At 41.2% G+C, this 21,729-nt stretch overlaps 1 protein-coding gene across 8 annotated transcripts in view; it reads left to right on the top strand.

Moving 5' to 3' along the window:
• The window catches only part of GOLGB1 (golgin B1), an 82,308-nt gene that overhangs the window by 19,763 nt on the left and 40,816 nt on the right, over positions 1-21,729 (top strand). Inside the window, exons 2-10 of one of the 8 annotated variants that reach the window (XM_008266853.4) lie at positions 2,563-2,657; positions 3,445-3,597; positions 3,802-3,954; positions 5,457-5,585; positions 7,682-7,807; positions 10,701-10,805; positions 11,963-12,076; positions 15,470-15,872; positions 18,106-18,221. In XM_008266853.4, the coding sequence (XP_008265075.3) occupies positions 2,565-2,657; positions 3,445-3,597; positions 3,802-3,954; positions 5,457-5,585; positions 7,682-7,807; positions 10,701-10,805; positions 11,963-12,076; positions 15,470-15,872; positions 18,106-18,221 (1,392 nt within the window). In that variant the 5' untranslated portion in view covers positions 2,563-2,564. Of the gene's footprint in view, positions 1-2,562; positions 2,658-3,444; positions 3,598-3,801; positions 3,955-5,456; positions 5,586-7,681; positions 7,808-10,682; positions 10,806-11,962; positions 12,077-15,469; positions 15,873-18,105; positions 18,222-21,729 lie in introns of all 8 variants that reach the window. The other 7 variants (XM_008266852.4, XM_008266851.4, XM_008266855.4 and 4 more) reach the window with 7 other exon arrangements.

The raw sequence follows: 21,729 nt of genomic DNA, 5'->3' as shown, positions 1-21,729 counted from the left end.
GAAATTTGTCAAATGCTTTTTATGAATCTATAGATGCAGTTTTTCTTATTCAGCCTACTAATATAATAAACTACCTTGACTAATTTTCATGCATTGACCCAGCCTTATATTTCTTGAACCCCCACTTGGGGGTTATTTTCATCTACTTGAAAGGCAGAATGAGGGCAAGAGAGATATCCATCTGCTGGTTCACTCTCCAAATGCCCATGACACCCAGGGCTGGATGAGTCTGAAGCCAGGAACCTGGAAGTCAGTCTGGGTCTCCCACGTGGTTTGTGGGGACCCCAATAATCATACCATCGTATGCTGCTTCCTGGGATGCCTTATCAGGAAGCTGGGTCAAAGGCAGAGGAGCTGGGACTTGCACGACACTCTGATATGGGATGCACTGTCCCAAATGACCACTTAATCTATTGCACCAAAATGCCCACCCCTGTGTTGGCTTTTTATGTAGTGTAGGTTTTAATTAGCTAATATTTTCTTGAGTATGACTATGAGGAACATGGGTGTATAGTTTTCTTGAAATAAAGTATCAATTTAGTTTCACATTTAGATGTGTGTGTATGCACATGCACAACTTACATACATACATCTAACCCATATAATTTTAGATTCTCTATTTTTTCTTTTAAAGGCAGAGTTAGAGGGGGAGAGAGAGGTCTTCCAACCGCTGGTTCACTCCCCAAATTGCCACAGTGATTGGTGCTGGGGGATTCTGAAGCCAGGAGCCAAGGGCTTCTTCTGGGTCTCCCACACGGGTGCAGGGGCCCAAGCACTTGGGACCATTCTCCACTGCTTTCTTAGGCATGTTAACAGGGAGCTGGATCAGAAGTGGAGCATCTGAAACTCGAACTGGCGCCCATTATAGGCTATTGGCACTACAGATGGCAGCTTAACCTGCTATACCACAATACTGGCCATTCTCTCTTTAGTTTTGGTAGTGTGCATCTTTCAAGGAATTGGCTAATTTTATCTATGCTAGTAACTGTTGTTAGCATAGGGTAATTTGTGGTGTTTATCTTTTAATATAAGATCAATAGTGATGTCCCATCCTTCATTTAGGATATAATTTATCTCCTATTTTTTGTGGTCAGACTGATTAGAACTTTATCAATTTATTGATCCTTTCAAAGCACCAGTTTTTTATTTCATTTTCTCCATTTTTATATTTTCTTTTTTTAAATACTAATTTTTAAAAGATGTATGTATTCATTTATTTGATAGAGGGACAGAGAGAGGAACAGACAGTTAGAGGCGGGGGGGGGGGGGGGGCGGATCTTCTATCACTGGTTCATTCTCCAGTTGGCCACAACAGCCAGGACTGGGCCAGGCTGAAGCTGGGAGGTTTGAACTCCACTGGAGTCTCCCACATATGTAGCAGTAACACAGTAGTTGAGCTATCATTTGCTGCCTCCCAGACAAATTAACAGGAAGCTGGAATGAAAGTGGAGGAGTCAGGACCCCACCCAGGTACTCTGATATGGGATATGGGGGTCTCAGTTGGTGGCCTAACAGAGCCATAGTGCCCACCAATATATTTTCAATTTTAATAATTTCTGCTCTAATCTTTGTATTCCTTTTTTTTGTATACATTGGTTTTATTTATTTATTTTATTTATTTATTTTTTTGACAGGTAGAGTGGACAGTGAGAGAGGCAGAGAGAAAGGTCTTCCTTTGCCGTTGGTTCACCCTCCAGTGGCCGCCACGGCCGGTGCACTGCACTGATCCAATGGCAGAAGCCAGGTACTTATCCTGGTCTCCCATGGGGTGCAGGGCCCAAGCACTTGGGCCATCCTCCACTGCACTCCCTGGCCACAGCAGAGAGCTGGCCTGGAAGAGGGGCAACTGGGACAGAATCCGGCGCCCCAACCGGGACTAGAACCCGGTGTGCTGGCGCCACAAGGTGGAGGATTAGCCTATAGAGCCACGGCGCCGGCCGTATACATTGGCTTTAATTTGTTCTTTGCTAATTCTCACAGAAGACACATAGGTTACTGACTTCTATCCTCTGTATTCTAGAATATGAATTTAATGTTATACATTTTGAATAATCATATTTAAATTTTAGCAGAACCTCATGGCTTATCAGGAAAAAACTTTCCAAAACAATGCAGTTTATGGAGCATATAAAAAAGTTCTCACTGGGGGCCAGCGTCGTGGCTCACTTGGTTAATCCTCTGCCTGTGGCGCCAGCATCCCATATGGGCACCGGGTTCTAGTCCCAGTTGCTCCTCTTCCAGTCCAGCTTTCTGCTGTAGCCCAGGAGGGCAATGGAGGATGGCCCAAGTGCTTGGGCCCTGTACTCACATGGAGACCATTAGGAAGCACCTGGCTCCTGGCTTCGCATTGGCGCAGTGCTGGCCATAGCGGCCATTTGGGGAGTGAACCAACGGAAGGAAGACCTTTCTCTCTGGAATTCTCTCTATATATACTTTGTTTAGTATATATCACCTGCATGGTGTTCTTACAGGTGGTGTGGTTATCAAAATAGCATAAGCCTATTTCCATTTTATTGATTTTTTTCTCATTTTATTGATTCTTATAAATTTTTTTCCCTGCAGAAATGCTGAGCCGATTATCAGGATTAGCAAATGTTGTTCTGCATGAATTGTCAGGAGATGACACTGATCAGAACCTGACAGCTCCTTTAGGCCCCGTGAGTAGCTCTGTTCTGGTCTAATCTGATGAGACATTGTTCTGTGTGCGTCTAAGGAAAAGAATTTAAGATAGAAGGGTGCAAGGTGAGGATTAGAGAAAGTACTGGTACTTTATAAATGGTTCTTCTCTTGTGTGTTAATAGCCTGAGAACTGTAGGCACTGGAACCAAGTCACGGGTGAGATTTGGAAGATCTTTCCTCAATTGTCCTCTTGGGCCTAATGCCAGATTGTTTGTAGTCCTCTTCTCCCTCTGGTGTTTGAGTTTGTTCCTATTGCATAGGAAAGGTTTAAATGACAAATGATTGGACTAGAGCACATTTTGAGATTGGGAATATTTGTTTCCTCTTACAAATTCATCTACCACTCTTAGAATTTGTGTTATATTTTCTGAGGGCCACATGAGGATCCAAAAGAATTCCTTTAGTTTTGTGAAATGGCAAATGGTTATGCCTAGTTGCCAAGAGCATTTTATTCAACTACTCTCCTAATTTTAAGTATTGCACTCTTCCACTTAATAGTTTGTGATCTTTTGGTCCCCTTTATTTTATCTCTGGCAAAATTAGGATACTAAGACCTTAAATGAGATGATGTTTGTAAAATGCTCAACATTTATGAAATACATTGTAATGGCTAATAATGGTTATTACTGGATCAGAGTTGGAAAGATTCTTAAGTTAAAAATTATGAATGAAGCAAAAGATAAGATGGAATTGGAATGAAGGAACTCCAGTTTGCAAGCTGATATTTCTCCCTGGCTCATTGGCAACTTTGTTTCTGACTCCTAGGAATCTCCCCAGGACTCTGACATGGAGTTGAGTAACAGCACACAGGAGGATGTTCTGGAGCGCCTGGCCTATGCAGAGCAGTTGGTGGCAGAGCTCAAAGAGCTCATTAGACAGAAGGACGTGCAGCTGCAGCAGAAAGAGGAGGCTCTGCAGGTACTACTGTTTTTGCCCTTTGGTGCAGAGCATTTGATTAAAGGTAGATGACCCCTTCACTTGGGTTTTTCTCTTCACTTAGATTACTAGGTAATTCCCTATTATTTATACTATGACGTGATATCTGCTGAAAGTGACTTTTGTTTCGTGCTTGATAAATGATGACTGTCCATTTATGTGTTAACCATCATTGTCCTGTGGCAGGAAGAAAGAAAAGCTGCTGATAATAAGATAAAAAAACTGAAACTTCATGCGAAGGCCAAATTAACATCTCTGAATAAACACATAGAAGAAATGAAGGCCCAAGGAGGGAGCGGCCTGCCTGCAGAACCTCAGTCAGAGGAACAGCTCTCCAAGGTGTGGTGACTGGGTAGAATATTTCTTTTCCAAGTGGAAAAAACTTGCCTATATTCTTATTGAGCTAGGGTCTTTTTAACTTCTTGATCTCCTTATTTAATGGACTAGTAAGCCCTTGACTGTAATGTTAACTAAAAATGTTATCTCTAGGCCTAGCACTGTGGCATAGCCGGTTAAGCTGCTGCCTGCAGTGCTGTCATCCCATATGGGTTCCAGTTTGAGTCCCAGTTCTCCACTTCCAATCCAGCTCCCTGCTAATGTGCTTGGGAAAGCAGCAGAGGATGGCCCAAGTCCTTGTATCCTTGCACCCACATGGGAGACTGGGAAGAAACTCCTAGCTCCTGACTTTGGTTGGGCCCAGCCCCAGCCATTGTGGCCTTTTGTGAACAGTGAATGGAAGATCAGTTCTCTCTCTATTTCTCCTTCTCTCTCTGTAACCCTGCCTTTCAAATAAATGAAATGAAATTCTAAAAGAAAAAAAAAAAATGTTATCTCAAAAACTAAAAAGGAAAGGGAAGAAGAAAGGAAAGGAGAGAGGAGGGCGGGCAACAGTGGCAAGGAGGAAGGGATATCATTATATTCTTAGTGCACAGTGACTCCTGTTGTTAATTTAACTATGATGTCAGTGATCACCTGAGGCTGTTGACATGAGCTGCCACAGCTATGGAAACCTTTTGAATTCACCATCTGTCAGTATTTAGACAAAGCCATAAGCAAAGTGGAAGTTCTCTCCTCCCTTCACAGGAAAGTATATCCTCCTTTGATGGCCACTTCACAATCAGAAATCTTCCATCCACTGGTTCACAACCCAAATGCCTGCGATGTCAAGGCTGGGCCTGGCTGAAGCCAGGAGCCTATAACTTGTTAGTTCAACTCTCCCACCTGGATGGCAGGGACCATGATCCCTCACCTGTGCCCCCAGGGTGCATATCGGCAGGCAACTAGATTGGAAGGGGAGCTGAGCTCATACCAAGGCACTCTGATTTGGGATCCAGGCATCACAAGCAGTGTCTTAGCCTTTTCACTAAATTATCTCTTTTCTGGTATTCTGTCCCTCAGCAGCAGCTGTGATTTCCTGAACTCTGGCCTGGAGTCTTCAAGGCGGCCAGACTGTGGCTTTGCTGTTAAGCTTTATTCCTGCTTGGTGCTGACTGGTTTTGCCTTCAGACTGAAAGCTCTCAAAAATGGGAACTCAGTGCCATTTCTTCCAAGTGTCAGCCTTCCAATATATTGCTGCTTTTGGTTTGTGTTCAGGTAGCTGTTCTCTGTATCATCTAGTTTATAGCTGTTACCTCAGGGAAGGTAGAGCTGATGAGAGCTACTTGGCTATACTGAAACCAGAAAACTGATTCCTTTGTCAGGTCAGCTGGCTTTTCTTATTCCCATCAAGTTAGTAAAACTATAATGAAGTGATTATAAAAGGGCAAGTTGGAGCCAAAGATCTAATTATTTTATCAATTGTAATTCCTTTCAATAAATGGCTGTATTTCTTGCATTTTCAGCATGATAAGAGTTCTACTGAGGAAGAGATGGAAATAGAAAAGATAAAACAAAAACTCCTGGAGAAGGAGGAACTCGTTAGCAGTTTGCAAGCCCAGCTGACCCAGGCTAAGGCAGAGCAAGCTGCACAGGTAGGTGTGTAAGTTGCCTTATCAACATTAGGTTAACAGATCACTGAAGCCCAATTACTTATTATATGACAAGTGCATTTTTCTTCCCTCTTTTGTTTTTGTATCGTGTTCAAGGATACAGTGGCTGAATTTCCAAGATTTTCATTCTTCTTCCTGCCTTTCACATTGGTCTACGCCAGCACTGTCCAGTAGTAATAGGTTTACTTGAGATAAACAAAACCTGCAAGCTGTGGTGTATCTGCACAATGGATATTACTTAGAAAAAAGTTAAATAAACTAAACATCAGTAGTGTGCCTTCATTTTAAGCTTAAAATTGTCCATACTTCTTTTTGAACTAAAAACAATTATTGTAATTAAATTAATAATGAAATTTTATATTTCAACTTAATTATCAGTTGTGATTTATGTTGGTATCAGCTGTTATTCATGTGGTCTGCATTAAGTACTCATGTTACTTTCTACATGTTATGCATGTAGAAAAAAATCATTTGATGCCCTAAACAGCACTCTGGCCTCAGAATCAGCCCTTAAGGCATTCGGATCTGGCTAAAAAGCCCATGATAGCATTTCAGGCATGGAAAGCCAAGACACTGTGGCAAAAAAATGACCTAAGTGAAGGATCTCTGTGAGTGTTATCCTTGTGGAAAGAAGGGGCTTTGATTATGGCCCTGTCTAAATAAGGTTGGAGTTTGTGAACTCAAGAGGCTTCCATAGCCTTGGCAGCTCATGACAAGAGCCTCGGGTGATCACTGATGTCATAAATAAGAGTGTCAATTGTTAAATCAACAACAGGAGTCACTGTGTACTTGCCTCCCATGTAGGATCTCTGTCCTTAATGAGTTGTACTATGAGAATTAATGGTAAAACTAATCTTCAAACAGTACTTTATACTTGTGGGTCTGTGTGGGTGCAAACTGTCAAAATCTTCACTTAGTATAGAGTGGGTCTTCTGTATATAAAGATAATTAAAAGTGAATCTTAATGAAGAATGGAATGGGAGAGGGACTAGGAGCTGGGATGGTTTGCAGGTGGGAGGGAGGTTATGGGGGGAAGAACCACTATAATCCAAAAGTTGTACCTATGAAATTTATATATATTAAATAAAAGCTTTCTAAAAAAAAAAAAGAAAAAATCATTTTAACTGAATCAACCCATTGGCACTGAACACTTGTTACTTGTGTAACACCTCACTGATACCTTACCATGATGCAGTAGCTGAAATGAAATATAGTCAGACCAAAAGAAGTTGTATTTGATGAAAAATAAGTCATACTTCAGTTTTTAAATTTAATTAAGTTTTATAACATTAAGAAGCAAATATTTACTTTTGCATTAAGCACATTTCATTTCCTCTAGCCAAGTATGGCTAGTTAGGACTTAATTATTTAGCAAATGTGTAGACCTTTTCCTCCTGCTATCTCTGTCATTCCCATTCTGCTGAATTTTGACTTCAGTCCTAGCTGTTTCTTCTTAGTGCAGGTCTGTCTTAGAAGGGAGTCTGGATGAGTCAGTTTGGAGGCTTCAGAGAGGCTGCATTATGCTAGCCCTTTAAATCATCTCTGCTGTAGACCCCTCGCATTACCCTAGTCTTGGAGAATCAGGAAGCTCTTCTGCTGTTCTGGCGTTGGCCAGCTGTGCACACCAGCAAAACTTACTGGCTATTTTGGGGTTTTCCTGCAGGGCCACCAGATACCACTCTCTGCTGAGTGCCCTTTTTTTTAATAGAGGTTCTAATGCCATGCAAGTCAGGTGACTTTTGGTGGTCTGTCCTTACTAGCTGATGTTTTAGGGTTTGTGGACTGTCTCTAATTTTACTGTAAATATTATCCATGGATTTTTGTTTTTACTGTCTAGTTTTGCTATTTATTTCTATGTGAAGATTTAGAAAAATTGAAAACTTAGCTAGTAGTGCTTTTGTCTTCTGACAAATGTTGATATTATTTTTTAGAAACTGTAGTCTGTGCATTTCCTTTTGTGATAAGTAGGAATTAAAAAGGAATATTATGGGTATTTATGGCAAAGGAGAGAGGCAGGTCAAATGATTAGACTGCTAATACTGAAGTAAATATGTAATTTTTTTCCTCCTTGTCATCAGTTTGATAAGAATTCTACAGAGATGGAAGAATTGGTAATGATGAAGCAGCAGCTCCAGGAGAAGGAGGAATTCATTAGCACATTGCAGACCCAGCTCAGCCAGACACAGGCAGAGCAAGCTGCACAGGTAGGGCCAGAAGGTGCCTCATAAACATTAAGATAAAGAATCACAAAGTACAGTATTATATGGCAAGTCAGTTCAGACAGTTACTTTTTATATATATATTACTTTATATATATATATTAGTAGATGAAAGCTTGGTAGCTAGAGTGTTAGAGTAGACATTAGAAGAGTGTAGTAGTAGAAAAATTAAAAATGTCGAAGATCAGTATGTCATTAGGAAGCACCAGAAAACCTCAAAAAGTGTTAACTGCCTTGATAAACTTTACATAGCCTAAATGATATCTGTTTCTTACTTCTACAGGTCTAAAACCTCGATTTTAATAGCAAACCGAGATTAACACTTTTAGGAATGGCCTCAGGCCGAGTTCAAAATGGACTGGTAGATAAACCAGAAGAAATACAAATAATTAGGTCCATTCTTTCCCTGAAGTAAAATCCTTTTTTTTTTTTTTTTAAAAAAAGATTTATTTATTTATTTGAAAGGCAGAGTTACACAGATAAAGAAGGAGAGACAGAGAGAGAGGGAAAGAGGTCTTCCATCCGCTGGTTCACTCCCCAATTGGCTGCGCCTATCTGAAGCCAGGAACCAGGAACTTTTTCTGGGTCTCCCATGTGGGTGCCGGGGCCCAAGGACTTGGGCCATCTTCTGCTGCTTTCCCGGGCCATAAGAGAGAGCTAGATTGGAAGTGGAGCAGCTGGTTTTACCCACTATGCCACAGTGCTGGCCCCTAAAATCTTAATAGAAAGGTAAATTATTAGCAGAATATTACTTACTGAGCAGGTAATGAGAAAATAGTGTAAGCTATGCAATTTGATGTTAAATGGCACCGCTATGTACCTATCAGATATTTACTTTATTAATTTGTTATAGTAGTGGTGCCTTTTGTCCATGGGTGGCTTCCTGCTGTGTATACAGTTACAATTGTATATCCTAAAAACTTAATTTTATCTATTAGCTTTTTTTTTTTTTTTTTTTTTTTTTTTTTGACAGGCAGAGTTAGAGAGAGACAGAGAGAAAGGTGTTCCTTCTGTTGGTTCACCCCTGAAATGGCCGCCACAGCCGGTGCGCTGTGCCGATCCGAAGCCAGGAGCCAGGTGCTTCCTCCTGGTCTCCCATGTGGGTGCAGGGCCAAGCACTTGGGCCATCCTCCACTGCCTTCCTGGGCCAGAGCAGAGAGCTGGACAGGAAGAGGAGCAACCGGACAGAATCCGGTGCCCCAACCGGGACTAGAACCCAGGGTACCAACGCCGCAGGTGGAAGATTAGCCTAGTGAGCCGCGGCGCCGGCCTTTACCTATTAGCTTTTACTATGTCCTTTCATATACAAATACTGAATACATTGTAGGATGTAATAATACAAAAATCTTTTTACCTATGAGTTGCTTACAATATGGAAAGCCAAGATACGTACATCTTAATGAATCATTGTAATACAAGGCATCCCAAATAAGTGCCAAAAAAAGCAGAAAACCAACAAAGCTTTAAAAAAAAAAGATTTATTTGTTTATTCAATTGCTAGGCAGAGTGACAGAGAGGGAGAGAGATCTTCCATCTGCTGGTTCACTGCTGAAATGGCCACAACAGCCAGGGCTAGTCCAGGCTGAAGCTAGGAGTCAAGATCTCCATCTGCTTCTTCCTTGTGGCTGGCAGAGACCCAAGTACTTGGGCCATCTCTGCTTTCCCAGGCATATTAGCAGGGAGCTGGATTGGGAAATGGAAGAGCTGGGACTTGAACTGGCACCCATGTGGGATGCCGGTGTTGAAATGGGTGCTTAACCCACTGCGCCACAATGCCTGTCACCTAAGAAAGTATTTTGAGATGAAAGAGGTTACTGTGAATGCGACAGTCAAGGCAAGTTGCATGGAAAATTTGAGAAAAACTATGATGCATACATATTCTAGACACACTGGGCGAGGTGTTCCAGTTAATGTGAGAGGGTGTGGAGAGAGTCTCAGAAACCGAATATGGTATAGCTACAGGAAAGGATGTTAGATTGTTCAGCTAACAAAAGTCTCATGTGCTTGCACGGTTGAAACACAGGATTCCAAATTCATAGTGAGGTCAGAATTCAGCTAATCAAGGAGAGCCAAGATCAGTTCAAGGTGTCACAAACTGAGAAATCAGTAGTGAAGACCAATGCAAAATGTGCAGACTGAGACCTGGTCAGCCTGCTCAGCCATGGTTCTTACCGAAGTGAGTAAGCAGGCACACACAATGTCAAAATAAAACCAGTGAAACAGAACAGCTCATTTATATCCATTTCTTTCAGTTAAAAGCCATTTACAAATGAGTATGATTAGATGCCTAGAAATAATAACAGCTGAAAATAGCTATCTAGAAAGGTGTGTTTGGAAGCACACCAAGTTTTTCATAGAAGGAATCCTTTGAAAATAAAACTAGATAGATAGATTTGTATTTCCAGTCTAGAGAATCATGAATAAAAGTTAGGTTCATTGGAATTTTCATTTATATGGTGTGAAAATTTCATTAGAAGTTCTTGAGCATGCACGTGATATTAAAAGAAGTTTCTAGGGTTTAACAGAGCTCTAACTTGTCTGTTTAATATTCTAGGCTTTGGGGGACTTTAAAAAATTCAATATTTATATATTTAAAGCATTTTAGTAACCATGAAAGTATACTTTTTAATTAAAATTTGTATTTAGAGTAACTTCTAAATTTGATAAAGGCTTGCTTTCAACAATTGAAAGTTTCTGTCAGGCCTAGTCCCCTTCCAACATTCTCATCCTTGACATTCAAAATTTTACAAAGCTACTGTCTATTCATGCTTAGTGTCTGTCTTTGAAAGTAGTCTATGAGTTTGTTTGTGCACTATTCGGGGAGTGTAACTTGCATAGTTTCTCTGGTATGTGTCTTCAGTTGAGTTCCATGCAGCAGGTGGTCCGAGAGAAAGATGCGCGCTTTGAGACACAAGTTCGTCTGCATGAGGATGAGCTGCTTCAGTTAGTAACCCAGGCAGATGTGGAAACAGAGATGCAGCAGGTGTGTTGCTACCATGTAGCAGAGTGATTCTACTTTCAGTGTACATTTAGTGAAATCATCACACTACTTTCAAGCCACTGCCCTTCCCCACTGCTCCTCACTTGGTCGCGGTGTGCTCCTTGTGGCTTTTTTTTTTTTTGGGGTGTCCTTGTCTTTTGCTGCATATTAGTTCTTTATTTTTCTTATCCTTGCCTTGCCTATCATCCCTCTAATCAAATTGTTGGTACTCAAAAACTTCTTTCATCTCATCTAACTACATTTGTGGCAAATGTAGTTAGAAATTGATTTCCTTTTAGTTTACTGATTGCAGCAGCCTTCGTGCATTGAAAACCTGAGCCATCGCTTCAAATCAATGAAGTCAGTTTTAAACCTCCAAAAAATCAAAGGTGAATTGGAGTAATTTTTAACCTGCAAGCTCTTACGTTAAATTAGTAACTCTTTTTTTTGTTTAGAAAATCCATTGAGTGGATTTTGAAAATGGCTTCATTGTATTTGAGTTCATTATCTACTAACTCCAAGGTATTTGTTTTTGTTTAATGTATAGTGCAGTGCAGTACTTAAAGGCTCTCCACTAGTACTTAATGTTTGATCTGCTTAATTGTTTTAGAGTGAAAACTTCTTCTAAGTTTTAAGCAATCCTTCAGAGTGCACCATTAAGTAAAGTTTCAAAATAAGTCACCACTTTAAGTAGCATATTAATTGTATATGTGTATCATTGATTTATTTATTCAACAAGTGTTTTTAGTGCCTGCCCTGTGCATGAAACTAGGAGAAGAGAATGGTTCTAGCCTGCAGAGAATGTTCTCTTTGGTGGATAAGATAGACATGTACCTATGTCATTAGGTACAGGACATTAACTGTTCATTTTGAAAGCCAATCTGTTTTGTTTTTTCTTGAGTTATTAAAAAGGCTGCCTAAGTCAGAGGCTTGCCTGTGTCCGAGTTTGGTTGTTGTCAGTGCTGTGGAGAGGACGTCTTTGGAGATTCTTTGCTGCTGCTAGATGGGGAGCATGGCATGCTGATGTCTCATTCTTTTATCTGCCACTTCCATATCTCAAAATTTATAGAAACCTACATGGCATTGGAAAGGTAGGTATATAATAGTATTCATTTGTTAGTACATTTTGTCCAAAACTTTTTATTTATTTATTGTCTCAGAAATTGAAAGTGCTGCAGAGAAAGCTTGAAGAACACGAGGAAGCCCTGTTGGGCCGTGCTCAGGTCGTGGACCTGCTTCAACAGGAGCTGTCGGCTGCCGAACAGAAAAACGAGGTACTGCTTTCCTGGAGAAAGCGTTCATTTCCACTTTAGTTTTCCAGGCAACACAACATAAGCCTTTGGAGAATTGCAGCCATTTATTCATTCTTCCCACAAATACCCTGTGCTTAAGTGGTGGTGATACAGTGATGAGCAAAACAAACATAGCTGTTTTCCTCATGGAACTTATAAATTTCACATTGTTATTGTTGCTCTTTCCCTTCGACATTTTAGATCTAGGGTCCTGCTTTCTCGTCATTTTACTCCTCTGTCTTCAGTGGCTCTTGTGGCTTAGGTAACATTCCTTCTCTGCCGGGCTGGCGCCGCGGCTCACTAGGCTAATCCTCCGCCTAGCGGCGCCGGCACACCGGGTTCTAGTCCCGGTTGGGGCGCCGGATTCTGTCCTGGTTGCCCCTCTTCCAGGCCAGCTCTCTGCTATGGCCCGGGAGTGCAGTGGAGGATGGCCCAGGTGCTTGGGCCCTGCACCCTATGGGAGACCAGGAAAAGCACCTGGCTCCTGGCTCCTGCCATCGGATCAGCGCGGTGCGCCGGCCACAGCGCAGCAGCCATTGGAGGGTGAACCAACGGCAAAGGAAGACCTTTCTCTCTGTCTCTCTCTCACTGTCCACTCTGCCTGTCAAAAAAAAAAAAAAAAAAAAAAATTCCTTCTCTGCCTATTTTTGTCAGTTGACTTTCTGGTGGATTGAAATGATCCCATTATGCAATATTTCCTTGAATCTCAAAGTAATCAGGATGCTCATGTTCTAAAATCGCGCGTTTCCTGGCGTTAGCCTTCCTGTCGTCCCTTGTCATACTGTCCTGATCTCCATTGTCATGCTGTCCTGATCTCCCTTGTCATGCTGTCCTGATCTCCATTCTGATTGATGTCTGTGATCTTTCCACTTTATTCCTCCAGTGTCTTCTTCCTTGAGTCTGGTTGCTTGAGTATTCTTCCTTGGTCTCCTTCCTTTCCTTGTCCTGACTGGACCCAGGTTGACCATTTGGACTACTCTTTCACCATTCCTAAGATTCCCTGTGTCCCTGTCCTCTGACGGGCAGGTGGCCAAATCTTAAGGTGCATTTTGTGCAGTAGTCCACATTCTCTTCCTGCTCTTCTGAAAGCTGCATGCTGCTGGAGAAAGTCGCCTGTCTCCTGTCTTCTTAATTTTCAATTCACTGTCTTGAGAAAGGCTTTCTCTGTAGCACAGAAACATTCCCGTTTCTACCATCCTCACAAAACCTGAACCTGACCCCAAGGCCATTCTCTGTCTGTCATCAGATAGTCAGGTTCACAAGTTCACAAGGTTCACATCTTAGTTGTGTCACTCACTAGATAGGTACCACATATATAGTAACTTCTTTGTGACTTTCGTGAATTACATATTAGTTTATAGTATTATAAATCTTCACAACACAACCCTATGCAACGATTCCCAATTCACAGAAGAAGAAACTCATAGAGAACTCATGCATCCCCATGTTGGTGGATAGACAACAGATTATTTTTCTTCAGTAAAATATGGTTCATAGTATTTTTTATCATGGGCATGTTGTAAGATTACACTAAATAATGTATAAAAGTACTTAGTACCAATGTCTGGCACATAGTAGCAGCACAGTGTGATAACTAAAATTACTGTGACTATGAGAATCATTCTAAATCCAAATGAAGCATTTCTGGATTGTCAAGTCTAATACTTTACTTGACCTTTCTATAGTATTTAGTTGCTGATAATCACTCATTGAAGCTTTCCATTTTTTGACTATTAGAATATTATATTCTCTTAGTTCTCTTCCTACTACAACTCTAGGACATTTCTTTTGTTTGTTTTTACTAACTTAATAAGGACTACTTTTCCTGCCCCTTAAACAGTGTTTCCCAGTGTACTGGCTCAGTATTATCAATGTGTACATCCTTTTCTCATCCTCTCTTGTGGTAGATGTGAGACTCCATCACTGTGGCCACTACCGGCTCCCAAATATTGTGTGTGTGTATACACACACACAGTTCTCTGCTGATATGTGCATTTCCTACAAGCACTTGAACTCAACAAGTCAAAAACAATGCTCATCTTCCCTCTTTAATACTTATTTTCCAAAAAGTTATTTGTATTGTATTTTTCTCTCTGTGTTAGTGCACCATTCACTCAAATAAAACATATTAGGCTTTCTTGTTTCCTCCATGTTTTTTTAACCCGTAAAATTAATTAAATTTCAAGGTCTGCTTGATTTTACTTCTTGAACTTTTTTTGAGTCTGTCTTCTCTTCATCAGTATGATCAGTATGCTCAGGAACATCTTCACCTAAAGAGTGCTTTCTGATGGCCCAGCTCCTTGGGCCCCTGCACCTGCATGGGAGACCCAGAAGAAGCTCCAGGCTCGGTGGCTTCAGATCAGCCTAGTTCTGGCCATTGCAGCCATTTGGGGAGTGAACCAGTGGGTGGAAGATCTCTCTCTGCCTCTCTGCAACTCTGCCTTTTGAAAGAATAAATAAACCTTAAAAAAAGAAAAAAAGAGTACGTCCTGATAAGCTTTTCTATGTCTCTGTTTTCCTGCCCTGCCCTACAGTATATCCCCTATATGGCAATAAGGGGGATGTATCCAGAAGTCAGATCTAACTGTGGCTTAAAAGAGCAAAGTCCAAGTTCCCTAACTGTATTGTGCATAAAGATCCTTAGGATTTGGCTTATGCTTACTTTTCCAACCTAATGTCTTACCTTGCCTTGCTAGAGCTTTGCCTACTGACAACTCCAAACTACATTGATGGCTGTGGTTTTTTTCTTACATCTGTGCTTTTCCAGGCCTGTTCACTGTCTCAAGTACTCTTTTTAATTCCTGTTTGGCTCATTCTTCATTATTTAAATCTTAGCTGATTCTCTTTGAGAAGCTGGCCTAACCCATCCTTCTTGGTTCAGACTTACCTATTTCAGGTTGCCCAAACTCTGAGTTCTTTGAGGGCAAGGCAACTGGATTGACTGAATCAGTATGAGGGGGACTTCAAGAGTTTATGGAAAAATGGAATCAAAAGATAAGTTTGTTTTGGTGTGAAAAAACTTGAAAACCATATGTTATTTTTTTCATAATATATATTTTCCATGAACCTTTGAAGGTAATGGAGTATAATAGAGATGTTCAGGGTACTGGAGAATATTGGAGATGAAACAGATCCAGTCCCTCCCCTTATGGAATTTATTTTCTAGTGAGAAAGAGATTAAAAGATGATGACACAAATGAATATGTATGAATGCAAACTGTCAAAAGTGTCAAGAAGCAAAAATAGAGACTTACGCAATTGTAGGTTTGGTGCCGAGTGCCTAGTACCATCCTTCACCTGGAAGAGGCACTTCACTTTGCTTACCGAAATCAAAGAAATGAGTTTAGGCTCATGAGGCTTTGCCATTTTTCTTAGATTCTGTCTCAGCAGTTACAGCAGATGGAAGCTGAGCGTAACACTTTAAAGAACACTGTGGAAACAGAAAGACAAGAGTTCAAGATTCTGATGGAAAAGATGGAACTTGAAGTGGCAGAGAAAAAATTGTCCTTCCATAACCTCCAGGAAAAAATGCATCGTCTTTTGGAAGAGTTTGAGCAAGCAGGCCATGCTCGGGCTGAACTGGAGTCTCAGTACAGTGCTTTGGAACAGAAGTACAAAGCAGAAATGGAAGAGAAGACCTCTCACATTTTGAGTCTTCAAAAGACCGAGCAAGAGCTACAGTCTGTCTGTGATGCTCTCAAGGATGAAAATTCAAAGCTCCTCCAAGATAAGAATGAACAGGCAGATCAGTCTGCCCAGGCCATTCAACAGCTGGAAGGTCAGTATTTGACTGCTTTCGGAGCCCATGTCTTTGGTACCCTAGTGGCTCGTATATGCTTCATATTTTCAGGGATCTGTTGACATCATTTGCTCAAGCCGATTGAATCAATAGGTTAAGAATGGCATCTCAGGTTGGTCATTTGGCCTGGTGGTTAAGATGCCCATGTGCCGTATTACAGTTCCTGGGTTTGATACCTGGCTCCACATATGATGTCAGCTTCCTGCTAAGGCAGCAGTAATGGCTCATGTGATTGAGATACTGCTACCCATATGGGAGACCCAGATTATGTTCTTGGTTATTAGTTTTGGCTTTAGTTGGGGGCTGTTGCAGGGAATGAACCTGTGGAGGACAGCATTTTCTGTCTCTGTCTCATTTTATTTATTTATATTTTTAAGATGGGAGCCGGGGAGGTCTTCCATCCAACGGTTCATTCCCCAGATGGCTGCAATGGCTGAAGCTGTGCCAGTTTGAAGCCAGGAACAAGGAGCTTCTTAAGGGTCCCTCATGGTTTGGGCTGTCTTCTACTGCTTTCCCTGGCCATAGCAGAGATATGGATCAGAAGTGGAGCAGCCGGGGCTCGAACCGGTGACCATATGGGATGTTGGCACTGCAAGCAGCAGCTTTAGGTGCTATGCCTCTCATTTTTTTTAAAAGCATTAAAAAAGGCCTATCTTCTGAACCCTTGGTTGCATTTTTCTTGCCTCTGATTACAGTTATAATGTGTCTTCATATTATAGTTATTATATACTGAGCACTAGTGATAATGATACTTGTATTCCAAATATTGAATAGAATGCCATGTGAAACATGACTCAGATCTGAACGCTCAAGGACTGAATAGTGGAATTTGAATTACTTTGTGGAAAACTTGGGCCAGATCTGGGTGCATAGATAGGGAGTCTTATTTACATGGAGTCATCCTTAAATCTAAGGGTGGATCTCATTGCTTTGAAAATTTCTTTTGGGAAAAACAAAAAAAAAAACAAAAAAAACTTCATCCTTTAGGAAGATTTAAAGGAAATTTAATTTTTAAGTGTGTTAATACAAAAGTAGTACATGGCTCTAAAAATAACAAACATTTTAGAAATTTAAAATTTAAAAAGTACAGCCCCCTCTCCATTTTATCAGACCTCTGTCGCAAATGATAATGCTAGTTTGAGGTGTATCTAAAGGCAAGATTTCATAAAGAACTGAGTTGAAAACCTGAATCAAAGAACTAAACATTAACCAGAAAGTCTGGAGGGCTGGCCGCTTAAATGAACCATGTTCATGTTTAAAACCACACTGTGGAACCCTGGTGTGAGAGTGAAGAAAAAAAAAAACCATTAAAGCATTTTTTTCAAGGGGGAAAGGAAAAACAAATTTTTTTTTTTACTTTTTAATTTATTTGACAGATAGAATTATAGACAGTGAGAGAGAGAGACAGAGAGAAAGGTCTTCCTTCTGTTAGTTCACTCCCCAAATGGCCATCACAGCAGGAGCTGTGCCGATCCGAAGCCAGGAGCCAGGTGCTTCCTCCCGGTCTCCCATGCTGGGTGCAGGGCCCAAGCACTTGGGCCATCCTCCACTGCCTTCCCGGGCCACAGCAGACAGCTGGACTGGAAGAGGAGCAACCGAGACTAGAACGTAGTGCCCATATGGGATGCCAGCGCCGCAGGCGGAGAATTACCAAGTGAGCCACAGCGCTGGCCCCAGAAAACAAATTTTGTTTAAAATGCCATGGCCTATTTAATTTATCTCTAAGGAGCCCTTTGATTCTTGAAACATTTAAACAGTTTTTTAAAACAAAGTCGGGGCAAGCATTTGTTGCATTGGATAAAACACTTGCCTGGGAGTCCAGATCGCAAATTAGAGTGCCTGTGTTCAAGTCCTGGCTCTGCTTCCAGCTCCAGCTTGTGGCCGAGGCTCACTCAGGAGGCAGTGGTGATGGCTTAACTCTGTGGGTCCGTTCCGTCCACATGAGAGAACCAGATCAAGTCCTAGACTTCTGACCTCGGTGTAACCCAGCCGTAGCTATTGCACACATTGGGGAATGAACAAGGGAATAAAAGATATCTGTCTCTCTCTGTTTTTCAGATAAATAAAAAAAAGAATGTTTAGAAATGTTATTCATGTCATTTTTATTAAAGAACCGAACTAGTAAATGATATATGATATATTCTTAGAAGATAATAACAATAAATTTCAGACTTAAAGCAGTTATAACCTCTACTTGTTTTCTTTCTCTTAGATCAACTCCAGCAAAAATCCAAAGAAATTAGCCAATTTCTAGATAAATCAACCTTGCAAAAACATGAAACAGCATCTCAGACTTCTTTGCCAGATGTTTATAATGAGGGCACACAGGTAATTGTGATTTCTTACAGATGTGACCTACTTACTTGGCTGTATCTGTTACTCTGGTGCTTTAATGAGGAATATTCCAGAAAATAGTATAAACCTTGGCTTGTCTGCTGATTGGTACTTTTTAGAGGACAATTCTATTTAAAAGGAATCCTGAAAGGCATTAATTCAGTGTCTTAGTACTAGCTAACAAATCCCATGATCTTGGCAGCCTTTATGAGTCTAAGGCCTTAACAATCTGTATTAGAGGTGAATCATTGATTTTGCTTTGTCATCCAATTTCCCAGTTCAGAAGTCAGTTTTGGTTTTGGTAGACTGAGATTTGATCAGGTTTATTGTACACAAGCCAGTACAAACATGCACCAGAACGTCTGTCATAAAGATTGTGTTTCTCCCATTAATTAATTAGCAATAAAAAATTTATTTGCCAGGTGACTGCTGATTGGCCAATATATGCTTTCTTCTACAAAAATCTCTGTGGAAAGCTGGAATACAATTGCCAGAAGGCTGCTTTTGGTATATGAAGATCAAAATAAGAGGAATTACTTTGATAATCTTAGTTGACTAGTGTCAGGCTTGGATAACTGGATCCATGTATCTCCATTATAAGAATATGCCCTTCCATGGGGAATTGTGGGTTAAGCCTATGCCTGTGTTGCTGGCATCCCATGTGGGTGCCAGTTCGAGTCCTAGCTGCTCCACTTCCAATTCAGCTCCCTGCTGATGGCCTGGGAGGGCAGTGGAGTATGGCCCAAGTCCTTGGGCCCCTGCACCTGCGTGGGATACCCAGAGGAAGCTCCTGGCTTCTGGCTTCGCATCAGCCCTGGTCCAGCCATTGTGGCCATTTCTGAAGTAAACCAGCAGATGGAAGACCTCTCTGACTCTCCCTCTCTCTCTAACTCTGCCTCTCAAATAAAAACAAAATCTTTTAAAAAAAATTATGCCCTTCCAAACTGACAGGCCTATTGGCCAACAGAATACTGCGGTCCCTGGGCAGTACTTTGTATCAATAAATGTTTTTGTTTCCCAGTTTTTAGCATGTTGCCTTTCCAATTTCTTCTGTTCTCCCATTCTCAATCTTTTCTTCCATTATTTTGTTAAGACATTTTCCCACCATTCAAATAAAGTGAAAGATTTTTATAGTGAACACTTGTATCTGTACCATCTAGATTATGTCATTAACATTTTACTGTATTTGCTTTATCAAATATTTATCCATTAGTTCTTAATTTTTTTAGTGCTTTTTAAAAAATTTATTTGACAGATAGAGTTAGACAGTGAGAGGGAGAGACAGAGAGAAAGGTCTTCCTTCTGTTGGTTCACCCCCCAAATGGCCGCTACGGCTGGCGCGCTATGCCGATCCAAAGCCAGGAGCCAGGTGCTTCCTCCTGGTCTCCCATGTGGGTGCAGGGCCCAAGCACTTGGGCCATCCTCCACTGCACTCCCTGGCCACAGCAGAGAGCCGGACTGGAAGAGGAGCAACCGGGACTAGAACCTGGTGCCCATATAGGATGCCAGTGCCGCAGGCGGAGGATTAGCCAAGTGAGCCCTGGCACCGCCCCATAGTTCTTAATTTTTTATACATCGCACAGTAAAGTTACAAATGTTAATATATTTCTAAATATTTTAGCATGCATGCCATTGACTAGATTTTAGTATTTGTGTATAGCGTTTTTTCATTTGAGATATTTCTTTCTTTTTTTTTACAATTTAAAAAGTTTTAACTGAGGGGCTGGCATTGTGGCGTAGTGGGTAAAGCCACTGCCTGTGACACTAGCATTGCTTATGAGAGCTGGTTTGAGACTGGCCGCTCCACTTCCAATCCAGCTCCTTGTTAACCTGCCTGGGAAAGCAGCTGAGGATAGTCCAAGTCTTGGGCTCCTGCATCCACGTGAGAGACCTGGAAGATGCTCCAGGCTCCTGCCTTTGGCCTGGCCCAGCCATTTGGGGAGTGAACTAGCAGATAGAAGATCTCTTTCTCTCTCTCTTTCTGTCCCTTTCCCTCTGTAGCTTTGCATTTCAAATAAATGAATAAAGTAAATCTTTAAAAAAAATCTTAACTGAGACATAAAAGCTGTACATGTTTATGGGGTACCATGTAATGTTCAGCTGCATGTCTGCTTTATGTAATGTCCAATAGGGTAATTGTGTCTGTATCCTCAAATATATATCATTTCTTAAATGTGTAAGCCTTGACTATACCATTCATGTTTGTTTTTTTTTTAAAGATTCTTAAAAATTTATTTGAAAGAGTTACAGAGAGAGATAGAAACAAAGAGTTCTTCCATCTGCTGGTTCACTCCCCAAATAGCTGCAATGGCTGGAGCTGAGCCAGTCTGAAGCCAGGAGCCAGGAGCTTCTTCCTGGTCTTTTACCTGGGTGCAGGGACCAAGGGGCTTGGGCCATCCTGCATTGCTTTCCCAAGCACAGTAGCAGGGAGCTGGATCAGAAGTAGAGCAGTGGGACTCGAACTGACACCCACATGGGATGCCAGTGCTGCAGGTCAGACTTTAACCTGCTGGGCCACATCACCAGCCCCTCGTTGAGTTTTGTCATAAGCATACACCTGTGTTACTGAAACCCCTATCAAGATAATATTACATTGGGACGGCGCTATGACATACTGGTTAAGGCCACTGCCTGCAGTGCCAGCATCCTGTATGGGCGCTGGTTAGAATCCTGGCTACTCCACTTCCAATCTAGCTCTCTGCCATGGCCTGGGAAAGTAGTGGAAGATGGCCCAAGTCCTTGGGCCCCTGCACCTGTGTGGGAGACCCAGAAGAAGCTCCTGGCTCCTGGCGTCAGATCAGCACAGCTCTGGCCGTTGCAGCCATCTGGGGAGTGAACCAGTGGATGGAAGGCCTCTCTCTCTCTCTGCCTCTCCTTCTCTTTCTGTGTAACTCTGCCTTTCAAATAAATAAATAAATCTTTTAAAAAAAGATAATATTACATTACTGTCACCCCGCAAAGTATTCTCATACCCTTTTGCAGTTCCCTCCAGCAACTAGCCTTCTTTCTTCCTTTACTATAAATTTTGTTTCTACAATATCATATAAATGTAATCATGTAGTATGTGCTCTTTTGTATAAGGTTTTTGCTTAGTATGTCTTGGGAGTCATCCATTTTGTGTGTTATGTTTATATTTTTGAGAAATATTTCATCTTATGAATATTCTGCATTTTCCTTTTGCATGATTGTGCTGTGATTTCTTATTAATGGTCATCTTAGTTTCTCATGCTTTGGCTGTTATGAATGAAGCTGCCGTGAACATTCTCATGCAAGTATTTGTGTGGACATATGTTTTCATTTATCTTCAGTTAATACTAGTTGAAGAATTACTGGATCATAGATTTCTTATATATTTAACTGTATAAGGAATTATCAGATCTTTTGCCAAAATAGTCATACTATTTTATATTCTAACCTAAAATATACGAGAGCTCCTGATGCTTCACATCTCTAGTTTTTTATTGTTGTTGGTTTTTAAACTTTTAGCTTTTCTGATGGGTGT

The sequence above is a fragment of the Oryctolagus cuniculus genome, chromosome 4, assembly GCF_964237555.1.
Source record: "Oryctolagus cuniculus chromosome 4, mOryCun1.1, whole genome shotgun sequence".
Classification (NCBI taxonomy): Eukaryota; Metazoa; Chordata; class Mammalia; order Lagomorpha; family Leporidae; genus Oryctolagus; species Oryctolagus cuniculus.
Note: the sequence above shows the minus strand (reverse complement) of the source record. Positions and strands in the feature narration are given on the sequence as shown.